Genomic DNA, 24,331 nt, shown 5'->3' on the forward strand with positions numbered 1-24,331 from the left:
TTGACAAGAGTACAGATAGTTATGCTTCCCGAGAGAACCTTAGAGGCCTCAAAGGTGTTTAAAGAGCTAACTTGGTACTCTGTCTCATTTTGTCGGAGGACTGGAAAAGCAAAGACAGAGCTTTAAATTTGACCGTGTAAGGTACTGGTAGCCATTGTAGTTTTTGCAGGAAGAGTGTGATACAGTTATGCTGCTTGCAGCCCTCTATTGGTCATTCTGTAGCATTCTGAATTAGTTGAAACTGGTGCAAACTCTTTTTGGTTTGACCAGGGCATTCTCTAAGGACAAGCAGGACATTTTTTCTCACATGTGGGTGACGTCATCCATGGATTCCCAGTGTGGACACTGCCCCGCATTCAGTTACTTCTAGAAGCCTTTGGCAGGCTCCCACCACTCATCCGTGAGTGGCTTCCTGCCTGCCCAATTTGCGCAGGACCCACAGTTTCATTTTCTCCACAGAGCTGTCCAGACTTATTTTCTCTCATAAGTACATATATAAGTACATAAATAATGCCACACTGGGAATGTTTGTTTACCCCTTCAAAGAAATGCAGCAGATTGGTGAGGCAAGACTTCCCTTCACTAAATCCATGTTGACTTTAAGTACATAAGTAATGTCACACTGGGAAAAGACCAAGGGTCCATCGAGCCCAGCATCCTGTCCACGACAGCAGCCAATCCAGGCCAAGAGCAGCTGGCAAGCTTCCCAAACGTACAAATATTCTATACATGTTATTCCTGGAATTGTAGATTTTTCCCAAGTCCATTTAGTAGTGGTTTATGGACTTGTACTTTAGGAAACCATCTAACCCCTTTTTAAACTCTATCAAGCTAACCGCCTTCACCACGTTCTCCGGCAACAAATTCCAGAGTTTAATTATGCGTTGGGGAAGAAAAATTTTCTCCGATTTGTTTTAAATTTACTACACTGTAGTTTCAACGCATACCCCCTAGTCCTAGTATTTTTGGAAAGCGTGAACAGATGCTTCACATCCACCTATTCCACTCCACTTATTATTTTATATACCTCTATCATGTCTCCCCTCAGCCATACTAAATTAGATCCTGCAGTGGCTGTTAGATTCTATCTGTTAATGTTGTGGTACAAAGCTTTTAAAACTAAGTGGAAAAGACTATGGAGATTAGCTGTTTTCTGTTAGCTGTTGAAATTTGCTTTTTAATTTTGCCTAACACTAACCTACAATTCCTCCTTTAAACCCCAATCTTTATTACACAAATATTTCCTAAAATAACATTATGACTTGAAAAAACAGACATAAGGATATCCACATATCTCATATTGCTTTAAAACTGTCCACAGTAATTGCTGAGTAGGATAAAATTAACCAGTGTCTCCAAAGTTCTAAATAAACAGAAACGTTTTCAACTGTTTTCCAATTGTAATCTCTAGTGTTCCCTTTTCCACCCAATGCTTCTAAAATCGTCTTATTTCTTTTCACTCTTTTTATTCTCTCCTTTGTTGTTCTAGTCTTGTTCTGTATCTGCTCTCCCTGTGCTTTTGCCACCTTAATTTTGATGTGTTCTCCAGCTGAACTGCAGAATAGTAATTAGTATGTGATAATATATTTGCATTTCTTCTAAATTCAGTGCCTCATATTTAGAATTCAATGAATATGATGTTTTATAGTACTGTAAGTCATGGTGAAGATCATAGCAGTATCAGTATCACATCGCTACAATGATGCTGCATTTGTGATATTTCAAGACCCTTAGGAGGAGCTTCATCAAGGTGCAGTAAAAGTTCGCCTTTTAACGCACATCGATCTCCTGCAGGATGCTGAATCCAGTGGGATCCTGTACTGCAGGTTGATGAATCCCGCCTAAAAAGGCACGATAAAATAACCCCATCTTTTTTGCTGGTGTTACTTTACCACCTGGGAGCATCGAGCCACAAATTCCTGGCCTGAGACCATCCTCCCCCCAGTCAAGCCCCTCCTTCCCGAGCAAGACCCCCCTGCCCCAGTCCCCCACAGGGGCTACCTGTCACAGCATGGGTAGTCCAGTTGGGGGGGCATCTGGGGGTCCAGTGGGCCTTCGGGCATGAGCAATGCTTAGTCACTCTTTCCCTATCCAGTGCTGCTAAGGCAGGAACGATTGGGCATTGCTCCTGCACAAAAACCCTTTGGATTCTCCCCCCCCCCCCCCCCCCAAACTGGACCACCAATGTTGTGACAGGTAGCTCCCGTGGGAAATAGGGGAAGAGAGGTCTTGATCAGGGTTGGCCCAAGGAGCATCGAGCCACAGCTTTGCAGCCCTATGCTCCCAGATGGTAAAATAACCCCAGCAAAAAGCTGAGGTTATTTCACCTGATTTTTTGGCCCTAATACGGCTTGTGGTGTATCACCAAAAGTCAAGGTACGGCATTTGCTTGGTAAATGAGATGCAAAACATGCATTTGCATATTTTTCTTCTCATTACTCCATAATCTGCAGCGACTTATTTATCACCACAGTATTTTATGTCAGGCAGCGTTAGCGTCTTTTATGTCAGGCAGCTTTAAGGCCCAATTAATGTGACTTAAGGCTCTAATGCTGCTTGATGTATGATTCTTTTTTCACCACTGCATGTAAAATTGAGATATTACACTGTTTTAAATGCAAAACAAATATAAGAGGTTGTTGGGGGTAAATAAAAATTTGTATGTTTAAGTTTCCATTTTCTGAGGATAAACCTAAGACACACAATATTTTTTGTACCCGACACTTTGATCTGTTTTTCCTCTTGTCTTTTGAATAGCTGCTGAAGAAATGTTGCCTCTGGTGGAAGAATCATTCATAAAAGCCCTTCAGTATCGAAGAAAAGCATTCACTTTGGTGTTACATATTGAACCTGAGAATTCTTTATCATCCAACAGTGAAGAGAGATCAAAAGATGTTGAAGAAAGTCAAGCCAAAAATAATCCTGTGGTTCAGATAAATTTTAATGAAGAAATTAATCTCCTTGATGGAGTAAATAGCTTATTCCCTCTAAAGTCGCTAACTAATCAGGAAGCCATGGCTGTGCAATTGAAAAACCAGGATACTTCAGGAGTTTTTGGCTTCAACCAATCAAATACACATCCACTTATCTCAAAGACTTTCAATTTGCACTGGGCTAATGAGGAAGATAGGAAAAAACTCAGGTTTTTGGGCAGTTTGTTTACCTTAGGTCTCCAGCAGAACAGAGAGAAAGAGGAAAATACTAGTATAAATGAGTGGACCTACACAACAGTAGGTGGAGAGAGCTTACTCAACTCATATCGACAGTATAGAAGAGACGATAAAGAAAATAATACTAATATAAATGGACAACCCTACACAATAGTAGAAGGAAAGGACTTATTTGGTTCAAATCTACAGTATAAAGAAAACAATAAGAAAAAGAATATTAGCATAAATGCACTGTCCTACATGGTATTAGAAGGGACAAATTTACTTGGTTCAAATCCTCAGTATAAAGTAGAGGATAAGGAGAAGAATACTAATATAAATGGACAGCCCTACACAATAGTAGAAGGAGAGAACATACTTAATTCAAATCTACAGTATGGAGGAGAAAATAAAGAAGAGAATACTAATATAAATGGGCAATCCTACACGATATTAGAAGGAAAGAACATACTTGGTTCAAATTCAGCAGAGTATAAAGTAGAGGATAAGGAAAATAATACTAATATGAATGAACAGCCCTACACAATAGTAGGAGCAAATTTACTCAGTTCAAATCCTCAGTATAAAGGAGAGGATAAAGAAAAGAATATTAATGTAAATGAACAGTCCTACACAACAGTAGAAGGAAAGAACATGATCAATTCAAATCCACAGTATAAAGGAAACAATAAAAAAAAGAATGCTAATGGACAGTCCTACATGACATTAGAAGGAACAAATTTACTCAGTTCCAATACTCAGTATATAGGAGAGGATAAGGAAAAGAATACTAATATAAATAAACAACCCTACACAATAGTAGAAGAGAACGTATTCAGTTCAAATCCACAGTATAACGGAGAAGTCACGGAAAAGAATATTAATATAAATGGACAGTCCTACACAATAGTAGAAGGAGAGAGTTTACTCAAGTCAAATCCACAGCAAAATGGAAATAAAGAAAAGAATTCTAGATCAAAAGAAAAGACGTACACAACAGTAGAAAGAGAAAGTGTACTCAGTTCAAATCTACAGCATAAAGGAGAGGATGAGAAAAATATTGCTAGTATTAATGAACAGCCCTACACAATAGTAGAAGGAGAGAGTTTACTCAATTCAAATCTACAGCATAAAGGAGAGGATGAGAAAAATATTACTAGTATTAATGAACAGCCCTACACAATAGTAGAAGGAGAGAGTTTACTCAATTCAAATCTACAGCATAAAGGAGAAGATGAGAAAAATATTGTTAGTATTAATGAAAAGCCCTACACAATAGTAGAAGGAGAGAGTTTACTCAATTCAAATCTACAGTATGGAGGAGAAAAGAAAGAAGAGAATACTAATATAAATGGGCAATCCTACACAATATTAGAAGGAAAGAACATACTCGGTTCAAATTCAGTAGAGGATAAGGAAAAGAATACTAATATAAATAAACAACCCTACACAATAGTAGAAGAGAACGTACTCAGTTCAAATCCACAGTATAACGGAGAAGACACGGAAAAAAATATTAATATAAATGGACAGTCCTACACAATAGTAGAAGGAAAGAGTTTACTCAAGTCAAATCCACAGCAAAATGGAAATAAAGAAAAGAATGCTAGATCAAAAGAAAAGACGTACACAACAGTAGAAAGAGAAAGTGTACTCAGTTCAAATCTACGGCATAAAGGAGAGGATGAGAAAAATATTGCTAGTATTAATGAAAAGCCCTACACAATAGTAGGAGAAAGTTTACTCAGTTCAAATCTACAGCATAAAGGAGAGGATGAGAAAAATATTGCTAGTATTAATGAAAAGCCCTACACAACAGTAGAAGGAGAAAGTTTACTCAGTTCAAATCTACAGCATAAAGGAGAGGATGAGAAAAATATTGCTAGTATTAATGAAAAGCCCTACACAACAGTAGAAGGAGAAAGTTTACTCAGGTCAAATCTACAGTATAAAGAAGAGGATAAGAACAATATTACTAGTATTAATGAACAGCCATACACAATAGTAGAAGGAGAGAGTTTACTCAGTTCAAATCTACAGCATAAAGGAGAGGATGAGAAAAATATTGCTAGTATTAATGAAAAGCCCTACACAACAGTAGAAGAAGAAAGTTTACTCAGGTCAAATCTACAGTATAAAGAAGAGGATAAGAACAATATTACTAGTATTAATGAACAGCCCTACACAATAGTAGAAGGAGAGAGTTTACTCAGTTCAAATCTACAGCATAAAGGAGAGGATGGGAAAAATATTACTAGTATTAATGAACAGCCCTACACAATAGTAGAAGGAGAAAGTTTACTCAGTTCAAATCTACAGCATAAAGGAGAGGATGAGAAAAATATTGCTAGTATTAATGAAAAGCCCTACACAACAGTAGAAGGAGAAAGTTTACTCAGGTCAAATTTACAGTATAAAGAAGAGAATAAGAACAATATTACTAGTATTAATGAACAGCCCTACACAATAGTAGAAGGAGAGAGTTTACTCAATTCAAATCTACAGCATAAAGGAGAGGATGAGAAAAATATTACTAGTATTAATGAACAGACCTACTTAGCAGTGGAAGGAGAGAGCTTATTCGGTTCAAATCTGAAGCAAAATGAGAATAACATAAATAATTATGGTATAGGTCAGCTCAACACAAGTCTGGAACGTGAGAATTGTAGAACAGAATATTGTAAAAAGAAAAGTGAAAATCAGATGGTTCAGTCACATTTGGAAATAGTGAAACTTTCTGGCAAGATAGACATGTGCAAGTTACCTTCTGAGTGTAAAGGTGGCAGAAATAAAGGAAAGACCAAACCCACTCCCCTAGAGGAGAATGGAGAGAGCAAGACAGTGAAAATTGGGAAGAAGGCAAATAAATGTTCAAGGAGGAAGTGTCAGAGAGCAAGGAATGATCAACAAAGCAGAAAAAAGGACCCTGAACCACAAAAGTACAATATGCCACATGATCAGAAATGGCAATTAAAGCTAGTTACCCAGACAGCTGTTGGAAAGATTCGAAGGAAGAGAGAATTTGATCCTTTTGTGCTAAGTGAAAATGAAAGTCTGACAGAGATGAATGTTGATGATGGAAACCTCAAAATAACTGATTTTTCAGAGTATATCAATATTTCTACTTCTACCGCATATCCTATAACGAGTTTCAGGGGTACCATGTCACCAAAAAGGAAAAATGATACAGGGGAAGAGGATTCAAAGGAAAAATCTATATTTGATCAGATGCAAAACTGGAACCAGCATTTTAACCAGCCTGCTGACTTACAGTGGAGAAAGCAGGTATTAAGCAAATTATTGCATATTAATAGCATAACAGAAGATTCTGAAAACAAGATGGAGGAAAATGCCAAATCAGAGATGCTGTCAGAGAGTAAACTAGCCTCAATAGAGAGCCAAGATGAAAGGAGTGAACAGTTCTTTCACACTCAGAGTGATTTGCTTGAAAAAGAGCTGGATGCACAGTTGCGCACTCTCATACCGAACAAGTCTGTGAGAGCACTGATCTGTCATGTCTTAAGAATGCTTAAGACGGATTGCTTGAAACCAAACCTGCGGGCCTCTTGTGCAAAATTGGTTTCTGAAACAGGCCATCTGATGAAGACGTTTAGCGAAAAACAACATGAAAAAGTGTGGAGGAACTATATCAATGAAACCTTGTCTGCCAAAGTAAATATAATTTCTTAAATATATCTCTTTTACATAGAATGTAGGCAATATACTTGGCACTATACAGGAAAACTGTGTAACAGAAGGATACAAGTTTGGAAAATGGGATTAAGAAACAAAGAATTGTGAAAAAATACTAGCATAATTGGCAGAAATTGCACCTGTATTGCAGGCACAGGCAGCTACATTTACTGTCCACACCTAGATTATTTAACTACATGCATAAATTAACATTTTATAATCTGTTTGTGTTCTTGCAAACCCCACCTGTGCTCTTCCCAAAACCCGGTCTTGTACATGATTACCAGCAAAGTATTCACTATCATGTCAATGTGTGTACTTTCACACTGGTTAAAATTGTATAACAGGTCATTTACAAAAATAACTTATAAAATTAACCCCAAAGAAAGTTTCCCAGTTCCTTTTTTGGAGTGGGGAGGTATTCAGGCATTATTACTCCATTTTGATTAGAGCATGCTTCTTCTTCACTGACTTGTGTTAAAAAGGTCCTTATCCATTTGATTCTTTTATTTGTTTTCTGCTTCCAGCTTGTCTTTTTGTAAAATAATGTTCCATTTTACTTTGGTTAATTTATATTAAGAAAAAAAGGTCAACAAATAGGTTGTTTTGAAGGCTATGCTCCTTTCAAGTTGGTGCAGAATGAGCTGAGCATGAATTTGCTCGAGCATGCAAGCAGATGTTGCATTACAATGGTGGTGATGAAGGTGGTGGTTTTTAGAGCTGAAAATTACAGAGAAGATACTGAGCATACAGAGTCGTAGCTCTCAAATCTAGTCATCAGGGCACAACAAGCCAATCACGTTTTCAGGATATCTACAGTAAATATGTTTCTCCGAGGACAAGCAGGCTGCTTGTTCTCACTGATGGGTGACGTCCACGGCAGCCCCTCCAATCGGAAATTTCACTAGCAAAGGCCTTTGCTAGTCCTTGCGTGCCCATGCGCGGCCGTCTTCCCGCCCGAACTGGCTCGTGTTCGTCAGTCTTCTTTTGTCCGCGCTCGGTACGGTCGTGTTTGCGCTGTTCGCGCCCCTTAAGTTGACCCTCGCGCGTCTTTTTGACTTTTCGCTACTTAAAAAAAAAAAAAAGGGGGGGGATTTCGGAGAAAGGCCTTTTCGGTCTTTTTCCCTTTCCCGTATTTCCAGTTTTTGCCCCGTTAAGTTTCCTTTCGTTTTCGGGGTAGGCCCTTTTGAGGCCTCGGTTCGAGTTTTTTCTCTCCCTCTTTTTGGTGCCTTACCGCAATTACGAGTTTTGACCTCGCCGGCGTGATTTTTCCGCCCATGTCATCGAAGTCTCCCAGCGGCTTCAAGAAGTGCACCCAGTGCGCCCGGGTAATCTCGCTCACTGATAGGCACGCATCGTGCCTTCAGTGTCTGGGGGCTGGGCATCGCCCGCAGGCCTGTAGTCTTTGCGCCCTTTTACAGAAAAGGACTCAGGTACCGAGATTGGCCCAGTGGAACGTGTTGTTCTTGGGCTCTTCGTCGACAACAGCACCGGGAGTATCGAGTACATCGACGTCGTCAGCGTCAAGACCTCCGACCTCGGCATCGACGGTATCGACTGCATCGAGGCATCGACCCTCTGCATCGTCGGTACCGAGACATCGGAAGGCTGCGTCGGCGTCGGTGGTACCGGGACCTCCACTAGTGCTGATGTCGTCGGACGGTGGTGCTTTGACTAGAGTGCAGGTGAGGGCTGTCCATTCCCCTGTTGGTGGCGGTGAGCCTTCGAGTGGGTCTTCCCCTACCCTGAGGGCTCCTGCGGTACAGCCCCCCCGAGACCGACCTTCTTCGGCCTCGGCCCCGAGGAAGCGACGGTTGGATTCTACGTCCTCCTCGTCGGTACCGGGAAGTTCCGGTGACATGCTTCGTTTGAAAAAGTCAAAGAAGCATCGACACCGGTCTCCTTCCCGCATCGGTACCGAGAGCTCTGGGTCGCCGAGGAAGTCGGCACCCAGTAGGCATCGGCACCGGGAGGACTGCTCACCCTCTGTTCAGGAGGTGTCGATGCGCTCCACCTTGGACAGCCCGGAACAGCCTCCACGCCCAGAACAGACTCTGACTTCGACGCCTGCATCGGCTTCCATGTCTTTCTCCACAGCCGTCCTGCACGAGAGTCTCCGGGCCGTTCTTCCAGAGATCCTGGGAGAGCTGTTGCGCCCTTCCCCTCCGGTACCGGGGGTGCTTGCGCCACCTGGCCCCTTGCCCGGGGTGAGGTCTCCGACATCGACTGCGGCCGCCTCCCAGGAAGGCTCCCCGACGACGTCGGCGGAGGGAGCTTCGCCGGTGCGGGCGAGGGAGTCTACCTCTCGACGCTCACACCGTGGCCGTGTTTCCAAGGAGTCGAGCCGGGCACGGCTTCAGACACAGGTTCATGAACTTGTGTCTGATACCGATGGTGAGGCCTTGTGGGAGGGGGAGGAGGACATCAGATATTTCTCTGACGAGGAGTCTGATGGCCTTCCTTCCGATCCCACTCCCTCCCCTGAAAGGCAGCTTTCTCCTCCCGAGAGTCTGTCTTTTGCGGCCTTTGTCCGGGAGATGTCTACGGCCATCCCCTTCCCGGTGGTTGTGGAGGACGAGCCGAGGGCTGAAATGTTTGAGCTCCTGGACTATCCTTCTCCACCTAAGGAAGCGTCCACAGTACCCATGCATCATGTCCTAAAAAAGACATTGCTGGCGAACTGGACCAAGCCTCTAAGTAATCCCCACATTCCCAAGAAGATCAAGTCCCAGTACCGGATCCATGGGGACCCAGAGCTGATGCGCACTCAAGTTGCCTCACGACTCTGGAGTTGTGGATCTGGCCCTAAAGAAGGCTAAGAGTTCTAGGGAGCATGCTTCGGCGCCCCCGGGCAAAGACTCTAGAACCTTAGACTCCTTTGGGAGGAAGGCCTACCATTCCTCTATGCTCGTGGCCAAAATTCAGTCTTACCAGCTCTACACGAGCATCCATATGCGGAACAATGTGCGGCAGTTGGCGGGCTTGGTGGACAAGCTCCCTCCTGAGCAAGCCAAGCCATTTCAGGAGGTGGTCAGGCAGCTGAAGGCGTGCAGAAAATTCCTGGCCAGAGGGGTATATGATACCTTTGATGTTGCATCCAGGGCCGCTGCTCAAGGTGTGGTGATGCGCAGACTCTCATGGCTGCGTGCCTCCGACCTGGAGAATAGGATCCAGCAGCAGATTGCGGACTCGCCTTGCCATGCGGACAATATTTTTGGAGAAAGTCGAACAGGTGGTAGAGCAGCTCCACCAGCAGGATACCGCTTTCGACAAGTTCTCCCGCCGGCAGCCTTCAGCATCTACCTCCACAGGTAGACGTTTTTATGGGGGAAGGAAGACTGTTCCCTACTCTTCTGGTAAGCGTAGGTACAATCCTCCTTCTCGACAGCCTGCGGCCCAGGCTAAGCCCCAGCGCGCTCGCTCTCGTCAGCAGCGTGCGCCTCAGCAAGGCCCCTCGGCTCTCCCCAGCAAAAGCAAGGGGCGAGCTTTTGACTGGCTCCAGCAGAGCATAGCCGACATCAACGTGTCAGTGCCGGGCGACCTGCCGGTCGGGGGGAGGTTGAAAGTTTTTCACCAAAGGTGGCCTCTCATAACCATAATCAAAGTCTCTTTTTATATCTTGGACTTCCACTTTGTTAGATAAATATTAATATAAATTCTTTAACTCACATAATGAAAAATTTTAAACATCTGAAGAAAACAGTTATTCACATTCTGCTGCAGTTTATTATGTCATTTTTAACCTATTTTCAAATGTTGTTATATGACCACCTAATCTCATTCTCAATAAAAGCGATTTAACCTTAAAAAAAAAAAGGTGACAATATGGATCCCTGTAGTACCCTGCAGGTCATTTTCCAAGCAGGCGATGAGATGCTGCCAAACAGTATGGACTTTTATCTGTTTGATAGATAGGATCTGAACCAAGCAAGTGCTGTGTCGCTGATACCTGTTTCCTGCCAGTTATGCTAGCATGATATTGTGATCTATAGTGTCAAAATCTGCTGAGACATTCAGCAGTACTAACACTGAGCTAGATCCCTTGTCGAGGTTTCTGTAGAGATCATCTAGCAGTGATATGAGGAGTATCTCTATTCCATAACTGTGTCTGAATCCAGACTGACATGGATCTAGCCAATTACTATATTCTACACAATTGTTAAATAGAATGCAGGCTATTCTATACGTTTTCCTATAAATGGGATATTAGATAGTTGCCAATAGCTTTCCAGCATTTCCTGGTTTTGGTGTTTTGTTTTGTTTGGGGGGGGGGGGGGTGGGGGCAGACATGCTCCACTGCCCTTTTTAATGCTGTTGGTATTTGCCTATTAAAAGAGGTATTCATGATTTCTGTGGGCCCTTCTGTGAGACTCCTGCTTGCCAGCTGCACTATTTTTATTGGACAGGTTTGAGAAAGCAGGTGATAAGTTGAAGACCTATCAATATTTTTTCAAGGCCCACTTCCTTTATGGGCTTAAGAGTCCCGTGTGTGGAGAGGACAAGTTTGTACGCTCCTGGTTAACTGACAGGCGATTGGATGAGACTGCCTATAGATCCTGGCAGAAACTTTTAATACTGTTGGCAAAGTATACAGCAAAATCATTGCAGTTCAGTTTCAACTGGTCAGGCTGGTTCTGCTGTGGTGGTTGCAGTAGGCCATTAACTATTCTGAATGGGTGTTAGGACATTGAGAGAAATATATTTTGACTTCTGTTAAGGGTTGGTGGTACTTTGTCATGTTCTTCCTACAGTTGTATCTTGAGATTCTCCGAGGACAAGCAGGCTGCTTGTTCTCACAATTGGGTGACATGCATGGCAGCCCCCAGGATCAGAAGATCTTCCTAGCAACAAATGTTTGCTAGCTGTCGCGTGATCCGTGCGCATCACGCATGCGCGACCGTCTTCCTGCCCGAATGCGAGCGTGCTCGTCAGTCTCTCTTTTACCGCGGTCAGAACGGACATGTATCGTTTGTTCTTTCCCCCAGAGAGGCCCCCATCGCGTTCTTCGTGCTGTTTTTGTGCCTTTTCGGCTTATCTTCTTTCCTCGTATGTTCGTTTGTAAAAAAAAAAAAAAAAAGGTTTCCGCTACGTCGTAGAAGTTTTTCCTCCGTAAGTTTCCTTTTCTTTGCGTGAGCGGCTTTTTTCGCCGCCCGTACGGGTTTTTCCCTTTTTGGTGCCCCTTTTTCGGCATTATTGCGTTTGACCTTGCCGGTGCGATTTTTCCGCCCATGTCCTCGAAGCCTGCCAGCGGTGCAACCGGACGATCTTGCTCACTGATAGGCACGTTTCGTGTCTTCAGTGTCTCGGGGCTGGTCATCGCCCTAACGCCTGTACTTTGTGCCTCCAGCTCAAGTAGAGGACCCAGGCGGCGAGATTGGCCCAGTGGAACGTCTTGTTCGTGGCCTCGTCCGATACTTCGAAGTCGGCGGAGCCAGCGGTACCGAGGTCATCGCCGGTATCGATGTCGGCATTGGAGGGTGCATCGACATCCGGAGTGCAGGTGATGGCTGTCCAGAGATCCCACGCTGGTAGCAGTGAGCCATCGAGTGGGTCTCCACCTGCCTCGAGGGCTCCTGCGGTGCAGGCCCCCCGGGACCGACCACCTTCGTACCCGGCCCTGAGGAGACGTCTGGATTCCACGTCTTCCTCATCGGTACCAGGAGGTACCGATGCCGTGCTTCAAGCGAAGGCGAAGAAGCACCGTCATTGGTCACCTTCCCGACACAGTACCGAGAGCTTCGGGACACCGAAGGATTCGGTACCTGTGAAGCATCAACGCCGGGAGGACCGCTTGCCCTCCATACAAGAGGTGTCGATGCGCTCTGCTCCGGACAGCCCGGTACCGCCTCTTTGCCCCAGGCAGGTTCTCAGCTCGTCGCCGGTACTGGCCCCACTGCCTTGCTCGACAGCCACTCTGGACGAGCGCCTCAGAGCCATACTTCCAGAGATTCTGGAAGGGCTGCTGCGACCTTCCGCTCCGGTACCACCGGTGCCTGCGCTGGCGGTACCGTCGAGAGATATTGGCAGTTGGCTCCCCGCCCGCTTGCAGCATCGGCGTCTGCTGCCACCTAGGCTGACTCCCCGTCGACGTCGCTGGAGGGAGCTTCGTCACCACTGATGCAGGAGTCTTCCTCTGCATCGCCATTGAGGACCGGGTTCCTTGGTGTCGAGACGGGCTCGGCTTCGGACTGAAGTTTGTGAACTTGTGTCCGATACCGACGGTGAGGCCTCGTGGGAGGCGGAGGAGGACACCAAGTATTTCTCTGACGAGGAATCTTGTGGTCTTTCCTCCGATCCCACTCCTTCGCCAGAGAGAAAGCTTTCTCCCCCAGAGAGTCTGTCTTTCTCGTCCTTTGTCCGGGAAATGTCTATGGCCATTCCCTTCCCAGTGGTTACTGAGGACTAGCCCAGGGCTGAGATGTTCGAGGTCCTGGACTATCCTTCACAACTTAAGGAGTCGTCCACTGTTCCCCTTCATAATGTCCTGAAGCAGACATTGATGGCGAACTGGGCGAAACCATTAAGTAACCCCCACATTCCCAAGAAGATTGAGTCCCAGTATCGGATTCATGGGGACCCGGAGTTGATGAGGACCCAGTTGCCTCATGACTCTGGAGTTGTGGATTCGGCTCTCAAGAGGGCCAAGATTAGTAGAGATTATGCCTCGGCGCCCCCGGGGCGTGAGTCTAAGACTCTAGACTCTTTTGGGAGGAAGGCCTACTATTCTGCTATGCTCGTGTCCAAGATTCAGTCCTACCAGCTCTACATGAGCATCCACTTGCGGAACAATGTGAAGCAGTTGACGGACTTGGTCGATAAGCTCCCGTCGGAGCAGGCCAAGCCTTTTCAGGAGGTGGTCAGGCAGCTGAAGGCGTGTAGGAAATTCCTGTCCAGGGGTGCCTACGATACTTTTGATGTAGCTTCCAGGGCCGCTGCTCAAGGTATAGTGATGCGCAGACTCTCATGGCTGCGTGCCTCTGACCTGGAGAATAGAGTCCAGCAGCGGATTGCGGATGCTCCTTGTCTTGGGGATAACATTTTTGGTGAGCGCGTCGAACAGGTGGTAGAACAGCTCCACCAGCGGGACACCGCATTCGGCAAGCTCTCCCACCAGACGCCTTCAGCATCTACCTCTTCAGGTAGATGTTTTTATGGGGGAAGGAGGACTGCTCTCTATGCTTATAATAAGCATAGGTACAATCCACCTGCCCGCCAGTCTGCTCAGGCTAAGCCCCAGCGCGCTCGTTCCCGTCAACAGCGTGCGACTCCACAGGCCACTGCGACTCCCCAGCAAAAGCAAGGGACGGGCTTTTGACTGGCTCCAGGCGAGCATAGCCGAGATAAAAGTATCCGTGCCGGACGATCTGCCGGTTGGAGGGAGGTTAAAGTTTTTCACCAAAGGTGGCCTCTTGTAACCTCCGACCGGTGGGTTCTTCAAATAGTCCGGCAAGGATACACCCTCAATTTGCTCTCAGTACCTCCAAATTGCCCTCCGGGAGCTCAGTCTTTCAGCTTCCAGCACAAGCAGGTAATTGCAGAGGAACTCCCCGCCCTTCTCAGCGCCAATACGGTCGAGCCTGTGCCACTGGGGCAGGAAGGGCTGGGATTCTATTCCAGGTACTTTCTTGTAGAAAAGAAAACGGGGGATGCGTCCCATCCTAGACCTAAGGGCCCTGAACAAATATCTGCTCTGAGAAAAGTTCAGGATGCTTTCCCTGGGCACCCTTCTTCCCTTGATTCAGAAAAATGATTGGCTATGCTTTCTGGACTTAAAGGATGCTTATACTCACATCTCGATACTGCCAGCTCACAGACAGTATCTTCGGTTCCATCTGGGAACACAGCATTTTCAGTACTGTGTGCTTCCCTTTGGTCTCGCCTCTGCACCCAGGGTGTTCACGAAATGCCTGGCGGTAGGGGCGGCGTCTTTACGCAGACTGGGAGTGCATGTGTTCCCTTATCTCAACGATTGGCTGGTAAAGAACACCTCGGAGGCAGGAGCTCTACAGTCCATGCAGGTGACTATTCAACTCGTGGAGCTACTAGGGTTTGTGATAAATTATCCAAAGTCCCACCTTCTTCCAGTTCAAAGACTAGAATTCATAGGAGCTGTGTTGGACTCCCAGACGGCTCATGCCTACCTCCCCGAGGCGAGGGTGGACAATCTTCTGTCCCTTGTTTCCTGGATGCAAGTGTCGCAGCAGATCACAGCTCGGCAGATGTTGAGATTCCTCGGCCACATGGCCTCCACGGTTCATGTGACTCCCATGGCCCATCTTCACATGAGATCAGCTCAGTGGACCCTGGCTTCCCAGTAGTATCAAGCTGCGGGATGTCTGGACGACGTAATCCGGCTGGCCACAAAATTTCTCACATCCCTGCATTGGTGGACAATTTGATCCAATTTGACCTTGGGACGTCCCTTTCAAATTCCTCAGCCTCAAAAAGTGCTGACTACGTATGCGTCTCTCCTCGGGTGGGGAGCTCATGTCGATGGGCTTCACACCCAAGGATGTTGGTCCCTCCAGGAGACAGGGTTTCAAATCAATCTCCTGGAGTTACGAGCGGTCTGGAACGCGCTAAAGGCTTTCAGAGATCAGCTATCCAACCAACTTATCCAAATTCAGACAGACAATCAGGTTGCCATGTATTACATCAACAAGCAGGGGGGCACCGGATCTCACCCCCTGTGTCAAGAAGCCGTCGGGATGTGGCTTTGGGCTCGCCGTCATGGCATGTTCCTCCAAGCCACATATCTGGCAGGAGTAAACAACAGTCTGGCCGATAGGCTGAGCAGGGTAATGCAACCTCACGAGTGGTCCCTCAACTCGAGAGTTGTCCGAAAGATCTTCCAGGCGTGGGGCACCCCCTTGGTAGATCTTTTTGCCACTCAGACCAATCACAAGGTCCCTCAGTTCTGTTCCAGACTTCAGGCCCACGGGAGACTAGCGTCGGATGCCTTTCTCCTGCATTGGGGGAGGGGCCTCCTGTATCCGTATCCTCCCATACCCTTGATAGGGAAGACTTTGCTGAAACTCAAGCAGGATCATGGAACCATGATTCTGATTGCTCCCTTCTGGCCGTGTCAGATCTGGTTCCCTCTTCTTCTGGAGTTGTCCTCCGAAGAACCGTGGAGATTGGAGTGTTTTCCAACCCTCATCACTCAGAACGAGGGGGCGCTTCTGCATCCCAACCTCCAGTCCCTGGCTCTCACGGCCTGGATGTTGAGAGTGTAGACTTTGCCTCCTTCGGTCTTTCTGAGGGTGTCTCCCGAGTCTTGCTTGCTTCCAGGAAAGATTCCACGAAGAGGTGTTATGCTTTCAAATGGAAGAGGTTTGCCATCTGGTGTGACAGCCAGGCCCTAGATCCTTGTTCTTGACCTACACAGACCCTACCTTCTGCACTTGTCTGTCTTAAGACCAACTCTGTAAGAGTTCATCTTAGCGCAATTAGTGCTTTTCATTATCGTGTAGAGGGTAAGCCTATCTCGGGACAGTCTTTAGTTGTTTCCTTCATGAGAGGTTTGCTTTTGTCAAAGCCCCCTATCAAGCCTCCTACAGTGTCATGGGATCTCAATGTCGTTCTCACCCAGCTGATGAAACCTCCTTTTGAGCCACTGAATTCCTGCCATCTGAAGTACTTGACCTGGAAGGTCATTTTCTTGGTGGCAGTCACTTCAGCTCGTAGAATCAGTGAGCTTCAAGCCCTGGTAGCTCATGCTTCTTATACTAAATTTCATCATAACAGAGTAGTCCTCCGCACTCACCCTAAGTTCTTGCCGAAGGTGGTGTCGGAGTTCCATCTGAACCAGTCAATTGTCTTGCCAACATTCTTTCCCCGACTCATACCCTCCCTGCTGAACGTCAGTTGCACACATTGGACTGCAAGCGAGCATTGGCCTTCTATCTGGAGCGGACAAGCCCCTTCAGACAGTCCGCCCAAATGTATGTTGCTTTTGACCCCAATAGAAGGGGAGTGGCTGTCGGGAAACGCACCATCTCAAATTGGTTAGCAGATTGCATTTCCTTCACTTATGCCCAAGCTGGGCTGACTCTGGAGGGCCATGTCACGGCTCATAGTGTTCGAGCCATGGCAGTTTCGGTGGCCCACTTGAAGAGATTTACAAGGCTGCGACGTGGTCATCTGTCCATACAGTCACATCTCATTACTGCCTCCAGCAGGATACCCGACGCGACAGTCGGTTCGGGCAGTCGGTGCTGCAGAATCTGTTTGGGGTTTAGAATCCAACTCCACCCCCCTAGGCCCATTTTATTCTGTTCCAGGCTGCACTCTCAGTTAGTTCTGTTTTAGTTCAATCTCAGTTATGTCCTCGCCGTTGTGAAGCCCAGTTGACCGATGTTTGTTGTTTTGAGTGAGCCTGGGGGCTAGGGATACCCCAATCGTGAGAACAAGCAGCCTGCTTGTCCTCAGAGAAAGCAAGGTTACTAACCTGTAGCAGGTATTCTCCGAGGACAGCAGGCTGATTGTTCTCACATTCCCACCCACCTCCCCTTTGGAGTTGTGTCTTCCCTTGTCTTTTGCTTTCTATTTGACTGACGAGCACGCTCGCGTTCGGGCGGGAAGACGATCGCGCATGCGTGATGCGCACGGATCACGCGAGAGCTAGCAAACTTTTGTTGCTAGGAAGATCTTCCGATCCTGGGGGCTGCCATGGACGTCACCCAATCGTGAGAACAATCTGCCTGCTGTCCTCGGAGAATACCTGCTGCAGGTTAGTAACCTCGCTTTATGCCATCTCCTTTCCATTCTGTCCTTTGCTTTTAAGGGTCTGAAGTTCTGGAGAGGACCAAGATGAACGTTTGAGTGGAGCATAAGAGTGGTGCAGTTTTCTCTTTGCCTCCCAATTTCTGCACATATACATTGACACTTCCTTTGTCAGTGTGTTAAGGCAAGAGGAGAGCTTTTGACTTTAATGGAAAGTACAAGAGGAGAATAGGTTCAAAGACTTTGGGGGCAATTCTATAAGTTGGTGCCTCATGGTAAGCGCCCTGATGCCATATGCTGAATGCCAGTTCTATAATGGCATCTTGGCACCATGATTCCATTATAGAATACTAACATACCCTGCAAATCGGCATTGACACATCTACAGTTAGGTGCACTCACTCACGCCAGTTGTATGGCTGTCTTTAGTTGCTGCACCTAAATGCACTGTGCAGTACACACAACTAGAGTATTAAGTAGGGAGTGCATAAGTGACAAGCCCATGTCCCACCCACGCTCCATTCACATGTATGCCACCCTTGCAGTTACATGCTATGGCACTTACACAATCCCTTATAGAAAAGCACACGATACTTTTAACTCCCAGTTATAGAATTGCCCCTTTTGAGTGCAGTGTCTTGTTTCCTTGCTATTTTCCTTAACCAGTGTTTCCTGTGTTTTTGTGTCTTGTCTTTTTGTGTGTGTGAGAGAGCTTTTGTACTAGTATATGTTATTTGTTCCTGTTTGTCAATCTTTTTGTTTTAGAGTATATGAGAGGAAGCTCCATCCCTGGCCACCTTCAAATCCGGGCTAAAGGCATACCTGTTTGATGCTGCTTTTAACTCCTAACTTGTCACCTGCTCGTAACCTTTATCTTGTCTTCCTCTCTTCAGTAGACCCTTTCCCTATGTGTCCTATCTGTCTGTCCTAACTTTATCCCTTATTTGTCCTGTCTGTCTGTCCTGATTTAGATTGTAAGCTCTTTTGAGCAGGGACTGTCTTTTCTTCATGTTAAATTGTGAAGTGCTGTGTATGACTGGTAGCGCTATAGAAATGATTTGTAGTAGTAGTAGTAGTAGTAGTAGACTTGTGTGTAAAAGAAGAGGGCTAGACAGTAGCTGAGAGGGCATTCGAGAGGAGAGACTAATTTGGAGACTATCTGGCCAGCAGGTACAGGACAGTAGAACTGGGGAGCAGGAAAGGTTGGCAAGGACACTGTCTGTCAATACATAACTACTATTGTCTGCAGCCTTTGAGTAGCAAGCGTGAGTCTTGAGACACATATGCGGCCAGTGAAGTGAGGAATTGTCCCTTTGCTGCTCACCAATAAGTGTTTGAAGAACTGTATGAGAATCTAGATTCAGCAGCGCCCAGAGAGGTAAAAGAAAGTGCATGCTCATTTTGACAGCAATAGTTTCCTTTCCTTCATTTTGCTTTTGTCCTGTTGTCATATTTGTACTTGAACACACACACACAAACCAAAATAAATTTGTTTTTTCCCAATTATTTACAGCAACAGAACTGTTCACCAACAACATACAACAAAATAGATATATATACTGTATATTAGGAGGAAGAGCATTCTTTATAGGTGGTGTCATGGCATATTGGAGCAATGTGCAGGAAGGGCTTTCTAGAGAGCAATGAGTGCATGATAATACACCATTCTCTCATCAAAATGGCTATAGATGGTTGGGGAAAAGGTAAAAACCACTTTTTCAAATGCTGGAGGAGTAGAGAATCTCTTTCTCTACAGTGTCTATTACATTTATCTATCTGTTTCATAAATAGCAGTATCACATACCTGCAACTCAATCAGCAGCCTCAGACTAGCCAAGCAAATACCACCAACTGTATGTTAAAGCACAGATGAAATATTTGGTATGCTAAAGAAAGAAGAGGAAGATGTTGCAATCCCCAGCCACACCTGTATTGAGACAACTGGTGATGGTGGTAATGGAGACTGAGGTGTCACTGTTGCAGGAGCCATCGGTAGCACCTGTCAAAAGCACTCAGCAGGGTGCTCATAAGATCTACAAGAAAACTGGATGCATAGCCCCTTGAAAGTCAGCAAGTTCTACCTACAGAGGAACTTGAGAACAGTATTTTTATTTTTTGTTACATTTGTACCCCGCGCTTTCCCACTCATGGCAGGCTCAATGCGGCAGGCAACGGAGGGTTAAGTGACTTGCCCAGAGTCACAAGGAGCTGTCTGTGCTGGGAATCGAACTCAGTTCCTCAGGACCAAAGTCCACCATCCTAACCACTAGGCCACTCCTCCACTCCAACAGGCAAATGTAGCACAATATCTGACCAGTGTAGTTATGCCAGCATAGTTTGCTATGGACTACACTTGATGTTGTGGATTAGGAACTGGTTAAGAGAGGTCAGACATCTGCAAGGTGATATGCAGATATTTAACTCAATTGTTGGACATGGTTTTGCAGACTAACCTGGTCTAAACCTGGAGGATGTAATGTAAACCTGGAGGATGTAATTGTAAACATGGAGGATGTAATGGGGCAGTTCTACAAACTGAAGAGTAGCAAATCTCCTGGACTGGATGGTATTCATCCCAGAGTACTGATAGAACTGAAAAATGAGCTTGCGGAGCTATTGTTAGTAATATGTAATTTATCCTTAAAATCGAGCATGGTACCGGAAGATTGGAGGGTGGCCAATATAACGCCGATTTTTTTAAAAGGTTCCAGAGGAGATCCGGGAAATTATAGACCACTGAGGCTGACGTCAGTGCCGGGCAAAATGGTAGAGACTATTATTAAGAACAAAATTACAGAGCATATTCAAAAGCATGGATTAATGAGACAAAGTCAACATGGATTTAGTGAATGGAAGTCTTGCCTCACCAATCTGCTGCATTTCTTTGAAGGAGTAAACAAACGTGGACAAAGGTGAGCCGGTTGATATTGTGTATTTTAGATTTTCAGAAGGCGTTTGATAAAGTCCCTCATGAAAGACTACAGAGGAAATTAGAGGGACATGGGATCGGAGGTAGTATCTTACTGTGGATTAAAAACTGGTTGAAAGATAGGAAACAGAGAGTAGGATTAAAAGGTCAATATTCGCAATGGAGAAGGGTAGTTAGTGGGGTCCCTCGGAGATCTGTGCTGGGACTTCTGCTTTTTAACATATTCATAAATGACCTAGAGATGGGGGTAACTAGTGAGGTAATCAAATTTGCCGATGACACAAAGTTATTCAAAGTTATCAAATCGCAGGTAGATTGTGAAAAACTACAAGAGGACCTTATGAGACTGGGAGACTGGGCGTCTAAATGGCAGATGACGTTTAATGTGAACAAGTGCAAAGTGATGCATGTGGGAAAGAGGACCCCAAACTATAACTGTGTCTTGCAAGGTTCAGCTTTGGGAGTCACAGACCAAGAAAGGGATCTAGGTGTCATCATTGGTGATACGTTGAAAACTTCTGCTCAATGTGCTGCTGCAGCTAGGAAAGTAAATAGAATGTTGGGTATCATTAGGAAAGGGATTGAAAACAAAAGTAAGGATATTATTCTACCATTGTATCGCTCCATGGCGCGACCGCACCTCGAGTATTGTGTTCAGTTCTGGTCGCCGCACCTCAAAAAAGATATAGTGGAATTGGAAAAGGTGCAGAGAAGGGCGACAAAGATGATACAGGGGAAATTTTTATTCACTCAATGTGTATTTAAACTCTGGAATTCATTGCCAGTGAATGTGGTAAAGGCGGTTAGTTTTACAGAGTTTAAAAAAGGTTTGGACGGCTTCCTACAGGAAAAGTCCATAGACCATTATTAAATGGACTTGGGGAAAATCCACTATTTCTGGAATAAGCAGTATAAAATGTTTTGTATATTTTTGGGATCTTGCCGTGTATTTGTGACCTGGATTGGCCACTGTTGGAAACAGGATGCTGGGCTCAATGGACCTTTGGTCTTTCCCAGTATGGCAATACTTATGTACTTATGGGATGGGACGACTATGAGGAAAGGCTGAAGAGGCTGGGGCTCTTCAGCTTGGAGAAGAGGCTGCTGAGGGGAGATATGATAGAGGTCTATAAGATAATGAGTGGAATGGAACGGGTCGATGTGGAGCGTCTGTTTACGCTTTCCAAAAATACTAGGACAAGGGGGCATGCAATGAAATGGACAAGGGAATAATACACTGTTTCTAGGAGGGGTGGGACAAATTGCTTGTTCTTTTGGCCGCTGTTGGTGTCAGGGTCGATGGACCCTTGGTCTGTCCCAGCATGGCGATGCTTAAGTACTTATGTACTTATGTGTCTATGGGACTTATTTTCAAGCATATAGACTTACAAAGTTACATAGCTTTGTAAGTCTATGTGCTTTAAAACTTAGCCCCTTAGTAACCTATGAAACTGTGTATGTATAAGTGTTTTGAAAATACACCCCTGTGTCTTTATAAAGTAGACACCTTGTCAATCTCCAAACCTAGGTGACCTGCTATAAAATTACTGTCAAAGCAAGGAGAAAATTTTAAAGGCTTTAATCCAGTTATCCAGCTCTGTAGGTAGGTGGTTAGATCTCATTAGAAATTTGCCCCTTAATTTCTTAATTTAGGAAAGGTAGCTAAGATGAAAACCACTGTGCAAAAATCTATTCAGCTAGTATCTGTGAGCACTCTTTCTGAAATGTGTTCAAAATCTAGAAGGTATAGCTTTATGTTTTGTTCTATTTTCATATTTGTTAAAATAGGCATCACCAGGATTTCCAGGATATGGTAGCAAACTGCTGTTGGCAATATTGGTCACTGTTGTAATAATCATCATCATTGGAGTTATTTGCCTTATGGAGGTAAGTTGATTTATAAATAAACCTGTATACTATTCTGCTGAACAATGCTTCTCATTTCTGTCCTGGTCTTTCAAATCTGCTTCAGCCGGCAAAGGCACTGTCAATGTCTGTGCAATGTGTTTGTCCCCTGAACATTTTGTTACTATTTTGTTTATTTTATGAACTAAAGGCCCTGTTTACTAAGGTGTGCTAGCGTTTTTAGCATTTGCATAAAATTAGCGCGCACTAACTGTGTAGGTGCCCATAGGAATATTGTGGGCGCCTACACAGCGCGCGCTAATGGTTAGCGCGAGTTAAAAGCACTAACGCGCCTCTAGCACGGCTTAGTAAACGGGGCCCTAAGATTGCTACTGTACAGGTCTCATTAAGAGAAGAAACTATAACTTCAAAACCATTAATGCTTTTTATACACTAAATCCTGACTATCTGTCAAATCTAACTATTCCTTACACTGCCACACGAACCCTTAGATCCGTGACAGACAACAGGTTAGTGATTCCTCCTCTCGCTAGGGCTAGATGGGAATCTACACGGAATTCGGCTTTTTTCTATTTGTCTCCCTCTCTTTGGAATGGCCTTCCAAAAGAGATCAGACTTGAGAAATCTTACTTTCATTTTCGGAAACTTTTGAAAACCTTCTACTTTATCGAGTATGTAGATCAGAATGTAGAATAATGGAAGAAAGGTTATAAATGGGCATCTGTAATATATACTAAATCAAAACTGTATTATCTGTCTGTGTAGATTATATTATGTATTTAATTTTGTATTTGCGGTGTTCTCCTGTGTACTAATCATGAGTTATATTGTTTTCATCTTATGTAGCTAGTTTGTGGGTTTGCTGTGCTTTCCTGTAATGATTGGAGTTCTAATGTTTGTCCAATTTGTACTTATTGTATTGCTTCTTTTTTTGTAAACCGTTCTGTCTTGCAGTAGCAATAAGATACGGTATATAAATTGACGTAAATAAATAAATAAATAAAAGCAAAAATCACATGTCCATTTTTCTTTCTTCCATAAAGAGATAGATACATCAGGAAGGATATTGTGAATGCTTTTACTTGCTGCTTCAGGATTTCTTTTTTGGTCAAGCCTTATAATCCTTTACATCCTGATTTCCTTGTATCTTAATGAGGGTAGCATAACACTGTACAAGGTCCAATGATAAGACATTTTCATAATTTTTATCTAATGACTAGATTATTTTTCTTCGGCCTACAGAGATCCAGAAGGGAACGTATTCAGTATTGATTTCAGTTTTCTGAGGAGGAATTTATCTCTGGATCTTTTTTGCATCAAAGTCTTTATATTTTTTCTCATATTTAAATTTTCTGTGGTGAGGGTGGAGACCACGTGATGTGCTGAGGAGAGTGGGCGGATTGTGCTGTCTCTCCCGGGAACCCCGCTCCTCCGCTTGACCGAGCAACGGAGAACTAAGCTAACCATACCCAGGAAAATTAACTAACTGACACAAGCAAGTGTATGGAACCACTTGTTACCAGATCTGGAGCGACCATGCCAGGGAAAACAGGCAGAAAGGATCTGGAGAAAATGCGCGCAGCCGGCGAGTCCAAGATGGCAGCGAGCCCCGTGTCATCTCCACCCCTGTCTAGCTTCTCAACCCAGCAGTTGGAACAACTTACAAGGGCGGTTAAACTAGCGATTGAGCCCCAACTTACACAACTCTCAGAACAATTGACCACACTGGAAAATCATATGGAGGATACTACAAAACGTACAGGGGAGTTAGAAGTGCAAGTATCGGTGATCAAGGATGGCGAGAGAAACAAGGCAGCGCAGCTGAAAGAGTTGCAAGAAAAAATAAACGTGCAAGAGCAACAAATCGATGAATTAGAAAATCTTCAAGAAGAGATAACCTACGAATTGTTGGACTACCAGAATCCATCCCAGACACAGCACTTCCTACCTTATTGGAAAAATGGCTAAA

General features: G+C 44.9%; 1 protein-coding gene across 1 annotated transcript in view; it reads left to right on the forward strand.

Moving 5' to 3' along the window:
• LOC115482024 (MATH and LRR domain-containing protein PFE0570w-like) overlaps positions 1 to 24,331 on the forward strand; it is a 351,267-nt gene that overhangs the window by 216,171 nt on the left and 110,765 nt on the right. The window contains exons 7-8 of the mRNA XM_030221566.1: positions 2,758 to 6,821; positions 22,285 to 22,383. Of these exons, the coding sequence (XP_030077426.1) occupies positions 2,758 to 6,821; positions 22,285 to 22,383 (4,163 nt within the window). The remainder of the gene's footprint in view (positions 1 to 2,757; positions 6,822 to 22,284; positions 22,384 to 24,331) is intronic.

Source organism: Microcaecilia unicolor, chromosome 12, assembly GCF_901765095.1.
Source record: "Microcaecilia unicolor chromosome 12, aMicUni1.1, whole genome shotgun sequence".
Classification (NCBI taxonomy): domain Eukaryota; kingdom Metazoa; phylum Chordata; class Amphibia; order Gymnophiona; family Siphonopidae; genus Microcaecilia; species Microcaecilia unicolor.